The sequence below is a fragment of the Rhinatrema bivittatum genome, chromosome 2, assembly GCF_901001135.1.
Source record: "Rhinatrema bivittatum chromosome 2, aRhiBiv1.1, whole genome shotgun sequence".
NCBI lineage: Eukaryota > Metazoa > Chordata > Amphibia > Gymnophiona > Rhinatrematidae > Rhinatrema > Rhinatrema bivittatum.
Genome location: NC_042616.1, coordinates 776,639,991 through 776,656,247, shown reverse-complemented (window position 1 = coordinate 776,656,247; position 16,257 = coordinate 776,639,991). Strand labels below are relative to the sequence as shown.

At 43.6% G+C, this 16,257-nt stretch overlaps 1 protein-coding gene across 1 annotated transcript in view; it reads left to right on the top strand.

The window, feature by feature from the left end:
* The window catches only part of KCNQ3 (potassium voltage-gated channel subfamily Q member 3), a 627,835-nt gene that overhangs the window by 532,304 nt on the left and 79,274 nt on the right, over positions 1-16,257 (top strand). Inside the window, 2 exon segments of the mRNA XM_029592045.1 lie at positions 4,010-4,104; positions 11,971-11,997. Coding sequence (XP_029447905.1) covers positions 4,010-4,104; positions 11,971-11,997 — 122 coding nt within the window.

Genomic DNA, 16,257 nt, shown 5'->3' with positions numbered 1-16,257 from the left:
GCCCCTTTCCAGAATATTTATGTTCATAAATTAGAAATCCCTTTTCTCCCTATAAGAAAATGGTGATTCAGGAGCACATCCATAGAGATACACATGGAAAAAAAAATCTGTGTAGATGTAACCTGCTACTGCTGCTACATCTGTCCAAAACAACAGACTCTTCTCAAAGGGGGTAGGCTTTGGGTGTACACTCTTCTGAGTCCCTCCACCCTCCATGCACTTTTCTGAATCCAAATAAAATTACGGAATCCACTCTGAGTCCAATCATCTTATTTATTTCCTGAACACACTTAAGACACAGGAGATGCAGCTTCCAAACATAAGGTAGTTCATTCAGTACAGTCAGTAAAATGCCAAAACTGCCAGCACATTAGTAGATAACTATAGTGTCCAATGCAATTTATTTATCCAGTATCAGACAATTCTGCTCATAAGTTTTAAGAATTCACTGCTAGTAGAACTGCTGTAATTCCATGGTATTTATGCACAGATTCTATGCCTGTGCCTCAGCAAAAAGAGTCCCAGAAAAATAGTTGGCATCATCCTCTCTAGAGTCTCCAGATTGTTGTACAGAGAGCTGGGTTCCTCTAAGGCAGCACACTGGGAGAGCCAGTGTTGCTTGCTCCTGTGCCTCCATGGAGGGATCACCCATTACATTGCCTGTTTCTCCTTTTCTAAATTTAAATTTGCTTCAGATAGCCAGTAAAACCATTTTGCTTACTTTGCTTATCTGCAGAGAGCTTATCTTCCTGTGTTCCAGCAAGCATTTGAATCTCCACAAGTTGTCAAGTTAATGTTTTGTTTTCAGCTTTTACTGACTCAATTTCAGTAAGATGTGTCTCCTGAAAAGACAGGCTTTGTAGTTCAAGCTGTTGGATTCTTTGTTCTCTTTCAGAGACCTCAAATTTTAACTGAGTGAACTTCTTGTTCCACTTTTTTTAATCACTATTTTGGCTATAAGTCACAGCTAATTTCAGTTGCAGGTCTGTTAGTTTTTCAAAGATTTAATCTTTTTTTTCTGACTCTTCTTGCTGGGTTTTAATAGTCAACTCTAATTCCTGAACCCAATCTGCAGCTGTGCTTGAATCCCCCTCATCTTGTTCTCTGATCTTTTCTGCAGTTCCTGGATTTTTTCTAGGTATGCAGGTAGCTTACCTAAATGAGGGTCTGTGGACTGACCTTCAGCGATTTGTTTTTCTAAGGCTTGTATTTTCATTCGGGCTGATACAGTAAAGCGCGGCCACAGTTACCCCGTTTCTAACCCGCTGTTTACTCACAATTTGGCCACGTAAGTCCAACCCGCGATTCACTATCCCTTTTAACCCATCCTTACTGCTTCTTTAAATCAACTGGTAACCCTTTCTGCCCGCGGCATGTATATGATATGTAAACGATCGGATTAGCTATTCCCTCCCATTCAGTAATGTGCGCCCCGACTATCGCCTTTTTAACCTGCAGTTTAACCGTGTCTTTAACCTGCTAAATTATTGCCTACCCTTACCCCTGCGTTAGAGGCAGGGGTAAGGGTAGGCGGCAAACTTTCCCCCAGCCCCTGCTCACCTGCCCTGGCCGCCGGTCTCCGGGGCAGCCCCAGTCCTCTCTCCCCTCCTCGCGAAGCAAGGCGCAGGGCGAAAAGCGACTCGACATGCTATTAAAATATTGTAAATAAAGTGTAACAAAAGTTAACTTACTTTTTCTTACAGTCCTCTCTGCCCTCCTCCGGAGGCGCGCACCGCGGTTCCCCTTCCTCCCGGGGGCAGCCGGCGGCGAAAGCGGCTTCCAGTGGCCCCCACCGGCGAAGATGGATGAATGCACGCCCATAGTGCACGGGCGCTCGTCAGCAAAGGTGCATGAACGGGCGTGCGTGACGTCACGGCGTACGTTCATACGCTTTCGCTGACTTGGACGCCCGTCAATTTGGGTGCTCAAGCCAGCGAAAGCATATGAACGGGCGTGCGTGACATCATTGTGTACGTTCAAACGCTTTCGCTGGCTTGAGCACCCAAATTGACGGGCGCCCAAGTCAGCGAAAGCGTATGAACGTACGCCGTGACGTCACGCACGCCCGTTCATGCACCTTTGCTGACAAGCGCCCGTGCACTATGGGCGCTCGTCAGCACTATGGGGTCCGGAACCCCTGCTGAACGACCTCCTGCAGTCGATCTCCTGCCGGCGCCATTTTCCGTACGGAAAACGATTCGCGGCAGGAAATCGCTCCCGGACCCCCGCTGGACCCCCAGGGACTTTTGGCCAGCTTGGGGGGCCTCCTGACCCCCACAAGACTTGCCAAAAGTCCAGCGGGGGTCCGGAACGACCTCCTGCAGTCAAATCGTGTTGGTCTATGGCCGCCGCCATTTTGCGCCGCCATTTTGCAAAATGGTGGCGCAGAATGGCGCCGGCTGAAGACAACATGATTCAATTGCAGGACGCCGTTCCAGACCGCCGCTGGACCCCCAGGTAATTTAAGGCATTTGGGGGGGGTTCGGGAGGGTGGGGGATTTAATTTAAAGGGTCGGGGGTGGGTTTTAGGGTGTTTTAGTGTGCTGGTTTTCCTGCCCTCCCCCTTCCCCCCGATTTATGATTTTTTGACGATAAATTGGGGGAATTGGTATTGTATCGTGGCCCTAACGATTTTTGACGATTTAAAATATATCGGACGATATTTTAAATCATCAAAAAACGATTCACATCCCTAGTCTGCTCTAGGCTCACCCCCTTCCTTACTAATCCCTGCAGAGGGCATAAATATCTTCCTAAAGAACTACTTACAGACTGTTGGAACATTTACAGAAAATGAATTTATGCATTAAAACATACTGATGTATTTTCAGAATTTCTGTTTATAATTACAAAAATGTTAAGCAGCAAACTCTTAAAAATGTTGACTGCATTCTATCATATATATATATACTGTATATACAATATATATTTAGATAGATAGAGATAGGGGTGTGCATTCGTTTTCAACGCATATGTAAAATGCAACGTAATTTTTTTTTTTAACTTAAAAAAGTGATGAGGCGAAAACGATCGGATTTCCAACTTATTCAACATAGCTATGTTGAATACGTTGGAAATCGCGATTGTTGATCCTAAATAAAAATTTAAACCCCTCACCCTCCTTAATCCCCCCTCCCCCCCAAGACTTACCAAAACTCCCTGGTGGTCCAGCGGAGAGTCAGGACACCATTTCTATATTCCTTTGCGAGGAGCACGTGACGGGGTTTGCGAGGAGCACGTGGGGGTTCAGGAGGCCCCCCCAGCTTGGGGGGGCCTCCTGAACCCCCCAAGCTGGCCAAAAGTTCCGTTTGTGTCCAACGAGGGGTCCGGGAGCGGAACCGCGGTGGACCACGTGACGGCCGCGTCACTCCGACGTGACGCGGACGTCACGTGCTCCTCGCAAAGGAAAAGAGGAATGGCTTCCTGACTCCCCGCTGGACCACCAGGGAATTTTGGTAAGTCTTGGGGGGGGGGGGGATTAAGGAGGGTGAGGAGTTTAAATTTTTATTTAGGGAACCGGTGCACGTTTGGACATAGACTCAACTTATGGAATTCTCCATATGTCCATATTGACCGAAATTGACCCCCATTTTCGACTTATGGACTTATGAACATAAACTTTTTGTCTGCACATCTTAGTACACATGCTCAATGGACATTAGGTTGTAGTGTTTTATAGCTCCTGTGGGTGTAAGTCAGTAATTAAAAGGAAAGGAAGCTTTGACACCCCCCCCCCCCCCCCCCAAAAAAAAAAAAAGACTCTTGTTTTTCTTCCCTATACACTATTCACTTTTGCTTTTAAATCATTTCACCTCCCTCTGCTCAAACATAGATGAACATCATTTTGTGACAGGGACATTGCATCATCTGAATTAATCTTAAACAGCTCCATGTACATTGTTGACTTTAAATAATAGCATATTATTTTTACTACACATAAATGTAGATGCACTGCTAAATAGACACCATGGAATGAATAATGGTCTCCATTCTTGTTTGTCTTCCTCAGGCAGCTTGGAGGTATTATGCTACCAACCCCAGCAGGCTTGATCTTGTAGCTACTTGGAGATTTTATGAATCCACCGTCTCATTTCCATGTTTCAGGCAAGTAAGCTACACTTCTGCTTCATCATTTCACTTGCAAGCAATGCATTATTATTCTGTGTTTGTGTTCTCTTCCTTCTTATTTATTTATGTATTTGACAGTTTTTATATACCGACGTTCAATAGTGATATCACATCGGTTTACAATAAACAGAGGACTACACTAAATTGGTGCTTGACAGGGAACGTGAACAGATCAATAACCAAAGATCAATAACAAAATGTAATACTAAATAAGCTGTAATTAAATGCAATAATGTAATACAAAATAGGCTATATATATACACACAATTTACAAGATGACTAGAGCTAAGTTACCTATTAGTTACGATGACTAAGACTAAGTTACATGGCATAAGTTACATGGGATATGGTTAATGGGTTAGAAAGGGCAGGAATGAAGGGAAAGGGAGGAGGAAATTGTACAAATGGTAGGAGGAAATAAATAATGGGCGGGTACAGAGGAAACTGGGTGGTTGAGAGACTGTAGCGGGGATGAGGGAGCTTCGGTGTAAGCCTGAGTGAACAGCCACGTCTTTAGTTTTTGCTTGAAGATCTTTGGGCAAGGTTCCAGACGCAGATTTGCTGGCATTGTGAGTTCCATAGAGCTGGGCCGGCAATGGATAAGGGCGCGTGCTTTAGATGTTGCAAGATTGGTGAGTTGGGGGGAGGGGGTGGGTTTAGTGGCAAGATACTGGTTTTCACCTATCAGTTGCAGTGTCTTCCATTATTATGTATCTTAAAGCCACTGGGGCGATTTAAAAGCCCTGCTCGCGTAAATTCCGGGCGGATTTACGCGAGCAGGGCCTTGCGCCCCGGCGGGCCTATTTTCCATAGGCCGCCGGCGCGCGCAGAACCCCGGGACGCGCGTAGGTCCCGGGGTTTTTGGAAGGGGGCGTGTCGGGGGCGTGTCGGGGGCGTGTCGGGGGTGGGGCTGATCGACGCGGCGTTTTGGGGGCAGGGCGAGGCGTTTCGGGGACGGGACCGGGGGCGTAAATCCGTAGATAACGGTAAGGGGGGTTTAGATAGGGCCGGGGGAAAGGGGGAGTGGGTTAGGTAGGGGAAGGGAGGGGAAGGTGAGGGGAGGGCCTCGGAGGGAAAGGAGACAGGCTGCGCGGCTTGGCGCGCACCAGCTGCCCAAAATCGGCAGCCTTGCGCGCGCCGATCCAGGATTTAAGAAGATACGCGCGGCTACGCGCGTATCTTATAAAATCCAGCGTACTTTTGTTTGCGCCTGCTGCGCAAACAAAAGTACGCGATCGCGCAGTTTTTAAAAATCTACCCCTTTATAAATATGGGATATTCCACAGCCCTCCCCCCCCGCTTTTATGTTACTGATAATTCTGTACCCTTGCAAAAATGATAAAATATTTGAATTTTTGGAAAGAAGAAAAGCTGGAATAAGCATCATATATTTGTTTCCTTCTTTTAAAAGTATATATATTATACATTATAAATAAAACATCAATAGGTATATGCGATAACCGAGGGGTTAAAGGGGCTCTTAGGGAAGATAAGGCCATTGCAGAAAGACTAAATTAATTCTTTGCTTCCATGTTTATTGGGGAGATACCAGTTCTGGAGATGGTTTTCAAGGGTGATGAGTCAGCTGAACTCAACCAAATCACTGTGAACCAGGAAGATATAGTAGGCCAGATTGACAAACTAAAGAATGGAAAATCACCTGGACCGGATAGTATGCATCCTAGGGTACTAAAGGAAATAAAAAAATGAAATTTCTGATCTATTAGTTAAAATTTGTAACCTATCATTAAAATCATCAATTGTACCTGAAGACTGGAGGGTGGCCAATGTAACCCCAATATTTAAAAAGGGCTCCAGGGGTGAGCCTGACTTCAGTGCCGGGAAAAATAGTGGAAACTATTCTAAAGATCAAAATCGTAGAGCATATAGAAAGACATGGTTTAATGGAACACAGTCAGCATGGATTTACCCAAGGGAAGTCTTGCCTAACAAATCTGCTTCATTTTTTTGAAGGGGTTAATAAACATTTGGATAAAGGTGAACTGGTAGATGTAGTGTATTTGGATTTTCAGAAGGCGTTTGACAAAGTCCCTCATGAGTGGCTTCTAAGAAAATTAAAAAGTCATGGGATAGGAGGCAATATCCTTTCGTGGATTAAAAACTGGTTAAAAGACAGGAAACAGAAAGTAGGATTAAATGGTCAATTTTCTCAGCGGAAAAGGGTGAACAGTGGAGTGCCTCAGGGATCTGTACTTGGACTGATGCTTTTCTATATATCTATATATATATATATATATATATATATATATATATAAATGATCTGAAAAGGAATATGATGAATGAGGTTAAATTTGTGGACAATACAAAATTATTCAGAGTAGATAAATCACAAGCGGATTGTGATACATTACAGGAGGACCTTGCAAGACTGGAAGATTGGGCATCCAAATGGCAAATGAAATTTAATGTGAATAAGTGCAAGGTGTTGCATATAGGGAAAAATAACCCTTGCTGTAGTTACATGATGTTAGGTTCCATGTTAGGAACTACCACCCAGGAAAAAAGATCTAGGCATCATAGTGGATAATACTTTAAAATTGTCAGCTCAGTGTGCTGCAGCAGTCAAAAAAGCAAACAGAATGTTAGGAATTATTAGGAAGGGAATGGTTAATAAAACGGAAAATGTCATAATACCTCTGTATCATTACATGGTGAGATCGCACCTTGAATACTGTGTACAATTCTGGTCGCCGCATCTCAAAAAAGATATAGTTGCGATGGAGAAGGTATAGAGAAGGGCAACCAAAATGATAAAGGGGATGGAACAGCTCCCCTACGAGGAAAGGCTGAAGAGGTTAAGTCTGTTCAGCTTGGAGAAGAGACGGCTGAGGGGGGATATGATAGAGGTCTTTAAGATCATGAGAGGTCTTGAACGAGTAGATGTGAATCGGTTATTTACACTTTTGGATAATAGAAGGACTAGGGGGCATTCCATGAAGTTAGCAAGTAGCACATTTAAGACTAATCGTAGAAAATTATTTTTCACGCAACGCACAATTAAGCTCTGGTATTTGTTGTCAGAAGATGTGGTTAGTGCAGTTAGTGTAGCTAGGTTCAAAAAAGGTTTGGATAAGTTGTTGGAGGAGAATTCCATTAACTGCTATTAATCAAGCTTACTTAGGGAATAGCCACTGCTATTAATTGCATCAGTAGCATGGGATCTTCTTGGTGTTTGGGTACTTGCCAGGTTCTTGTGGCCTGGTTTGGCCTCTGTTGGAAACAGGATGCTGGGCTTGATGGACCCTTGGTCTGACCCAGCATGGCAATTTCTTATGGGTCCATGGTTCCCTGGGAGCTGGCAACGGCTATATTTGCCCCCAGGATTATCCTGACAAGGGTTTTTGCTATGCGCAGGTGGGACAAGAGTCCACGTAGGTTTAGACATTTCTTTGTATCTGGGGCCACCAGTAGTACTGCTGGATCATAGCAAGAGTTTGAGCCCATCCAGGGTCACCTGTGTTACGGGAGTCGTGGGACCATCTTAGTACCTTTTCTCTGAGTTTGCATGGGACAATCATTTTCCCTGGAAGGAGGATCATGGTGGCCAGAAAGATCCAGGCTGGGTCAATAATATGTCTGGGAAGTTCCAGAGTGTCTTCTACCAGGAAGGACTAGGAAAGTGTATCTTCTCTAATATTTTGCTGGCTGGTTGATCTCTTAGCTCAAAGTTAAAGCATGCAAAAACAAGGACCAGTAGGCTTGACAGGCATTCAACCATTGCACTTGATGGGAGATGTTCCAGATTTTTGTGATCAGAGTAAATATTAATGCAATGTTGACCTCCTTCAAGCTATTGACACCATTCCTCAAAAGTGAGCTTAATGGCCTGAGGTTCTCTGTCACGATCTCATAGTTATGCTCTTCAGGGGAAAGTTTTCATGAAAACAGATGGAGAACCCCCTTATCTGAGTAATGACTCAAGACTGCTTCTATCCCCAGGGTGGATGCATCTACTTTGACAGTAAAGGGATGAATGGGATATGAATGATGGAGGTAGAGCTTTCAAAGAAAGGCATCCTTCAAACTTTGGAAGGTAGTAATAGCTTCCGATGGCCAGACTTTGGTGGTAACTCCTTTCCGGATGAGTGCTGTGAGTGGAGCTGCAACCATGGAAAAGCTGGGAGTAAAATGCCAATAATAGTTGGCAAAGACTAGGAATCTTTATAGAGCTTGTAGACCAGTCAGTTGTGGCCAATCTTGAATACTTTTAGCCTTATCAGGGTCCATGTGGAAATTTTTGGTTGACAAGATGTATTCTAGGAAAGGAAGGCTTTCTTTATTGAAAAGACACTTCTCTAATTTAGCGTACAATGTATTGTCTCACAGTCTCATAAAGACTAGATGTACAACCTGATGGTGAGAGTTGAGATCCTTGGAAAAGACAAAAATGTCATCAAGATATATGTCAACACAGATGTAGAGGAGGTCTTGGAAGATTTCATTCATCATTTTCTGGAACACTGCATGTGCGTTACGTAAACTGAAAGGCATTACAAGGTACTCGTAGTGCTCGTCTCGTGTATTGAATTCCGTCTTCCATTCATCTCTGGGCCAAATCTGAATTAATGTGTAAACCCTGTGGAGGTTCAGTTTAGTGAAGACTCCTGATCCTTGGAGTTGGTCAAATAATTCAGAGATGAGCAGCAAAGAGCACTGGTCTTTATTTGTAATCGCATGTAGCCCTTGGTAGTTGATGCATGGGTGCAATGAACCACCCTTCTTGGAGACAAGAAGAAGCCAGCCCCTGCTGAAGAGGTAGAGGGCCAGATAAAACCTCAGTCAAAGTTTTCCTTGAGATATATTTTGTTATTGCTTTGTCTCCGGTATGGATAACGGATATACTCTGCCACGAGGCAGTTCGGAATTAGGCACTAGGTCAATGGCACAGTCAAAAACCATGTGGGAGGGCAGAGTCTCAGCTTCATTTTTGGAAAAGACATCAGCATAGTCTGAGTACTGTGGGAGAAGTCCACTAGCGTGGTTAAGAAGGACAGGTGAGGAGGTGGTTCCACTTGTTGCAAGTAGGAGTTGTGGCAGTAAGAGCTCCAGCTGGACAGTGTAACCAGATCCTGTCAAACTGTAGGCAGTGGAGTTGTAGCCTTGGGAGGCCCAGTACAATGGGATGTATGTCCTTATAGATTATGTGGAAAACCAAGGTCTCCATATGCAGAAGGCCAGTACATATTGTCAAGGGCACTGTGGCAAGATAATCCAACCGGGTAGCAGATCTCTGTGGATAGAGGAAATGATCAGTGGTGTCTTCCTGGGAATAGTTGGAATTTGCAAGTGGTCAATAAGGGTTTCATTATGAAGTTTTCCCTGGAGCCAGAGTCAACCAAGGCCTGGGTAGTAAACTCCTGGTTATTCACAAATATGGTCACTCAGAGAGTCAGTTGAGGAGATGGGATCATGAAGACTAGGATCAACTTCCCTCCTGATCCTAGGCTCAGTAGTTTCCTGGCTTCACTGGTCACTGCGCCTGTCCCCAGTCCCAGCACAGTAAAAATAGAGCCACATCTGGTGTCAATGCTGCCCCTCCTCAGGGGCAAGTCATCCCTGACCAAGCTGAATCGGTTGCTCAGGGTGATCCTCTCTATCAGGATATTCTAACTTCCCTGTTATGCCAGTATCCTTTAAAGACAGCAACCTTACTCTGAACCATGCATTCCAGTTAGGCTGTCAGCTTTCCCCCATGATGTAGCAGAAAAGCTGCTGCCATCTGACCCAAGTCAACCCTGAGAGGCTAATTCTCTCCTGGATGCCCTCTTGCTTTCACAGATTTGTAATCCTGATTTTCTTAGAGTAATTAGCTCAAGATGACCATAGCTGTAATGGACCAAGACCAGAACAGAGTCAGCCTAGCAGAATTGACCTTAGCCATAGCTAAAAAACGATAATCCATAAAGAATTGATTACTCTAATCTTGAATAAAAAATAATTAGAACATAATTCTTGTGATAAATAGTTAGTGCAGCCAACTCTGCCTTCTGCCCATCCCTGATAGCATTCTTTATGTAAATAAGGGACATATACAGCAGATATAATTGCGATGGAGAAGGTACAGAGAAGGGCGACCAAAATGATAAAGGGGATGGAACAGCTCCCCTATGTGGAAAGACTAAAGAGGTTAGGACTTTTCAGCTTGGAGAAGAGACGGCTGAGGGAGGATATGATAGAGGTGTTTAAAATCATGAGAGGTCTTGAACGAATAGATGTGACTCGGTTATTTACTCTTTCAGATAATAGAAAGACTAGGGAGCACTCCATGAAGTTAGCATGGGGCACATTTAAAACTAATCAGAGAAAGTTCTTTTTCACTCAATGCACAATTAAACTCTGGAATTTGTTGCCAGAGGATGTGGTTAGTGCAGTTAGTGTAGCTGGGTTCAAAAAAGGTTTGGATAAGTTCTTGGAGGAGAATTCCATTAACTGCTATTAATCAAGTTTACTTAGAGAATACCCACTTCTATTAATTGCATCAGTAGCATGGGATCTTCTTGGTGTTTGGGTAATTGCCAGGTTCTTATGGCTTGGATTGGCCACTGTTGGAAACAGGATGCTGGGCTTGATGGACCCTTGGTCTGACCCAGTATGGCATGTTCTTATATTCTTAGGGTGCATATCTATACAAATACTAGGGATGTGCAGAGCAAAAGTTTATGTCCATATGTCAATATGTCCAAAGGGGGTCCCATTTGCGGTCAATATGGACATAAAAAAAATTAAATGAGTTGGGTATATGTCCATATGTGCAAAAAAAAAATTTTAAACCCCCTCACCCTCCTTAATCCCCCCCCCCAGACTTACCACAACTCCCTGGTGATCGAGCGAGGAGTGAGGACGCCATTTCTGCAATCCTTGGCAAGAAGCATGTGACGTCGGCGCCACGTCGAGTGACGCGGCGTCACGTGATTCCCGGCGAGTTCGCGCCGGAAGGCTCGTTCGGCCCAAAAGGAACTTTTGGCCAACTTGGGGGGGGGTCAGGAGGCCCCCCCAAGCTGGCCAAAAGTTCTTTTGGGCCGAACGAGCCTTCCGGCGCGAACTCGCCGGGAATCACGTGACGTCGGCGCCACGTGATTCCCGGCGAGTTCACGCCGGAAGGCTCGTTCGGCCCAAAAAGAAATTTTGGCCAGCTTGGGGGGCCTCCTGACCCCCCCAAGCTGGCCAAAAGTTCTTTTTGGGCCGAACGAGCCTTCCGGCGCGAACTCGCCAGGAATCACGTGACGCCGCGTCACTCGACGTGGCGCCGACGTCACATGCTTCTCGCCAAGGATTGCAGAAATGGCGTCCTCACTCCTCGCTCGATCACCAGGGAGTTGTGGTAAGTCTGGGGGGGGGATTAAGGAGGGTGAGGGGGTTTAAATTTTTATTTTGGCTCAACAATCGCGATTTCCCACATATCCAACATAGCTATGTTGGATATGTGGGAAATCCGATCGTTTATGTCACATCACTTTTTTAAGTTAAAAAAAAAATATGCGTAGCGTTTTACATATGCGGTCAATACGAATGCACACCCCTAACAAATACCACCATTATGAGCGCACCTGTGGATGGGTAAAAACCATAAGCACAACATTAGCTATTCTACCTCAGAATGCAAGCTATGTTAGGAATACATTTCTTGTAGTTTTGTCAGTCAGTTGTAAATTGGTCTGATACTACTAAAGCAAAACTAGATCAGAAACTATGCTTTTAAGAATTGCATATATAAATAATGGCTTACAAAAGCTTCAGTGTTATTTGCCTTCTGAATTTAATATGTGCTTTCCCTTTCTTTTTGTTTCCCCACCTTTCCTTTCACTCATATTTTTCTTAAAGAAAAGAGCAGATGGATGGCACTTCTAGGTATGTTATTGATATTCACTAACACTCACCACCATAAACTTGGTTAATTGCAAGCCACGTTCAGATGCTTGGACCTTGTTATAATTTAGTAAAAAAAAGATTTGTAAGCTTTCATTACGTAAGTGCATGCCCATCTTATTCCCCATATAAGAACTGTGCTCAGTCTTTTTCTATTTACCACTTCTGTTTTGGTTGATTTACAATCTGTGTAAGCAGAATAGAGTTAGAATGTTCGTATTCCATTCTGTCCACTGACATAGGAGTGGGAGAACCTAAGCACATCAATACCTGGTATTCTAGATCTTGCTTTGCATGGAATTTTGTCAATGTCATAATGTTACAATGTTACGTACCATTCTTATAGACCTTTTATTATGCCATTGCCCACATGGAGGAGCTTTACATACTAGAAAAGGCCAAATAAGCATTCCAAAAATTGTAGACATTTTAGCCTTTTATAGTGTGTAAAGCTCCTGTACTTGATAGTTTGCCACAACACAAAATCGATTTCTTCGGCCCAAAGTCAGAGAAGTAGTTTGGTTACTATTTATCACTATAAAAGATCTGCCTTTTGGATGAACTGTTTCAAGGATTATCAGTTGCATAAAGTACCCAATATGATATGTTCTGTTTTCGGAGCAAGGAGTATCTGAGTAGAAACAAAAGAAAGCATAGAAAAAATTACAGATGATTAGGGTTCAACCTGTTGCACACCTAATAGATATTTCAGACATTTTCCAGGTGTCACATATAACTGTACCCACCAGGGTCCCCACTACTGATCCACAAGACACAGGGACAGAGATAAAACAAACTATTAAAAAGTAAAAAATAGCTCATCAAGGAATACATTTGCAGAAAGTAATTATTGCTTAAACTTAATTTCAGTGAACTCTTGTTATGTAGACTTTAGAAAAGAATCCAATTATTTAAAAAAAACCCCAAAAACAACAGAAGGTAAAGCATCAACCTCTCCAGAATTGCAGTTTTATAAATGAATAGAGCATTCACTTTGTGCTATCCAGCATGTTATAGCTATCATACCAGGACAATCTTAATGTCTTGTCTCTTGTGAAGGAGTGACCATAGATATACAGCATGTCCTCTTTAGCACTAACATCGAGGGTTATTGTTATAGATAGGCTATCACACTATCATAATGGATCAAGCTGGTGCGTAGTTGATGACATTCTTGTTGCTCTGTGTTGATTTCCATGTGCTTACGTCAACGATAACATCTTCAGCATGCATCAGTTTCTTCCTTGTAGGGAGACTGAAGCTTGGCATTGCAATTCTATTTTTATTTTCAGATTTAAAGCTTGGCATTAAATTGTATCAAGGAAATGACCAACTATGCAACATTCAGACAAAAAAAATTAAGTTCCCTTGTCTTGCTGTAGCTACAGAATTGGAAAAACCGTTACAATTTCTCCATTTTCCAGAATAAAGGTTTTTCCCAAAAAGGCAAAAAAGCCCTCAGTCAGGCCAGTTGTCTCTTCTAATCCAGTAACCTGATCTCATTTCATGGGGAGTATAACAGGGTGAGGACTCCACACAGTCTGGAGATAGGGAGCAGTTAGCCCACCAGGAAAACAGAGGGTTCTCCAGAAATCAAAATGAAAAGGAGAAAAGAAGCAATGCCACTTTAAGAAAGAGGCTATTGGGAATTGCTGTCCTAGAAAGCCATGGTTGGGGCAGCTGAGTGGAGCTAATCAGGCAGTGCGTTCGAAAACAAGAGGAAGCTTGGGGAGAAGGCTTTTTTAGGAGGGCCAGGAGATTGCAGGGAGAATGCCAAACAAGCAGAGGTTGGTCAGAGTGAGAATGTGGTGAGCTGCTGGGGAAAGAAAGACTGGAGAACCTGCTGCTAGTGTCAAATGTAGAACTAAGAAGAGGATTTGATGATCACAGGAAATTGGACCAGTCTGTATGTAGATGCCTGTTGTATCTGAGTGATTTGCCATAAGGGTGCCATAAGGGATGGATAGGAATGCCAGTTGTCCTGATTTTTTTCTGGACTGTACAGATTTTGGGAGGATTGTATGTGTATGGAAGCCTTTGCTCCTTTTTCCATTCCCTGGGAGAGTTTTGATTTTTGGTTTCTCCACAGTTGTTTGGCCATTCCCCTTTGTTATGGGATTGGTCCAGATCCCCTACATAAACTGGGTGGAGCACAAAGAAGGTGTGGTTGGATGTAGTTTTTGGATTGAGATGGAAGGTGCTGGTCTTGTGACTCACAGTAAGCTTCCCCCATCTGCACCAGTGCGATAAACAAGGAGAATTCTGAACAGTGGATCTTTTTTTTCGTTGAAATATTTTTATTAAAGAAATACAGACAGTGCGTACAAACATACAGTCCGTGACAGCAAGGGACATCAAATACAGCACGTCAATTAAGAACAACAACAAAAGGAAAACATAATAACAAAATCATAATGCATATACATCGCAGAGCGAAAAAACCAAAAAATAATGCAGGACACTAGAACCATCAGGTAACAGGAAGGGTAAGAGAAGAAAAGAAAGGTAAAGAGGGTAGAAAAAGAAATAGAAAGAAAAAGAAGAAATGCGACCATCCTTGAATTTCAACTTAACGATATATGATCAGCATAAGCAGGTGAAGTGGGGTATGAGCATGTTAGGAGGTGTAGTTGTCAAGGGGTTTCCACATGCGGTCCCATGTGGCCAAGCGGTTATATTTTATGGCCATAGCCCTCTCATATTTGCTGTATAAACAAACAGTGTTCCACCATAAAGCTTCCGAGAGGAAGTCACTCCGTTTCCAGTTGGAAGTGATGGTGTGCAACCCTACTAGAAGGAGGAAGTCGAGGAGCTTCCGATGTGGAAGTGGGAGGTCGATGACAGGATGTGCTCCTCTGAGGATCACCAAATCGTAGGTAATTGCTCTAGGTAAGGGAAGTATAGACGATATTCTAGTCCAAACTTGTATCCAGAAATTGTAGACAAACGGACAGGTGAAAAGCATATGTTCTAAAGAGGCCTTCACATTATGGCATGACCAACACCGATGGGAGGGTAGAAGTGACGCCCTATGAAGTTTCCAGGGAGTCCAGAGGGCTCTATGTATAATAAAAAAAGCCGTCTGGGATAGACTAGTGGATAAGGAGATGCGTATGGAGATGGACCAAACATGTTTCCATCTGGCAGCGGAAGGTTGGACTGCTAACTCAGCAGACCATGTGCGCTGAAGAGCAAGGGCTGAGTTGGGGAGGGAAAGAGTGCAGAGCAATTTATACAATTTAGAAGCGAGATGTCGATGAGTGCCTACGTCTGCGAAAAAGGAAAGCAAATAAGGCTGTTGGTCAAGATGCATGGCATGTAAGTCAAGCTCCTTAAGAGCATCCCTAAGTTGTAGCCAAGCATAGTATTGAGTAGGAGGAAGACGGAATAGTGCTTGTAGAGAAGAAAAAGAAAGCACGCTACCATGTGAAACAATGGAGGAAAGGTACCAGATTCCCCTATTATACCAGATGGGCCAATTGACAGGACGTCCAGCAACACGAATTTTATGTGTGTTCCAAATAGGAAGATAGGTGGAATTTAACCAGGTGGGTTTATCATTAGGGCATAGCTGATCAAATTCTTTTAAGGCTTGATGTAAGGAAAGCAAAATTCTGTTACGTGTACTATGGGAAGAAAAAAGTACACCAGGAAATGCGAGGTTAGGGGTTGGGCAAATAAGTGAGCGCTCAATAGATAACCAACGAGGCAATTCGAATTGAAGAGCCTCTGAGTTGAAGAGATGTGAACTTTGCTGCAAGATGAAGGCCAAGTGATATCTACGGAAATCTGGAAAATTAACCCCTCCTCCATCTTTTGGTGCTTTTAATTTTCTGAGTGCAATCCTGGGTACTCTATTTTGCCAGAGGAATTGGAGCAAAATACGGTCAATTTGTTTATAAAAATCCGTGGAAAAAAAAATGGGGAGCATGGCCAATTTAAAGGTAATTTGCGGGGCCAGGGTCATTTTAATAGTGTCTAGGCGACCCCACCAGGACAGATGAAGAGGAGACCAACGAAGAGTTACATCCTTAAGATGCTGCAGGGTGGATTGTTCACATGTACGAAGAGTGTCCTGAGGATCCGAGAAAAAACGGATGCCCAAATATTTTAAGCCTGACTTCGCTTTCTGTATGGGAAAGGAGGAGAAGTCCAGCATTTGAGAAAGAGTGTTCAAAGGTAGAAATTCTGTTTTGCTCCAATTCACTTTGTACCCAGATAGGACAGAGTAAGAATCAATAA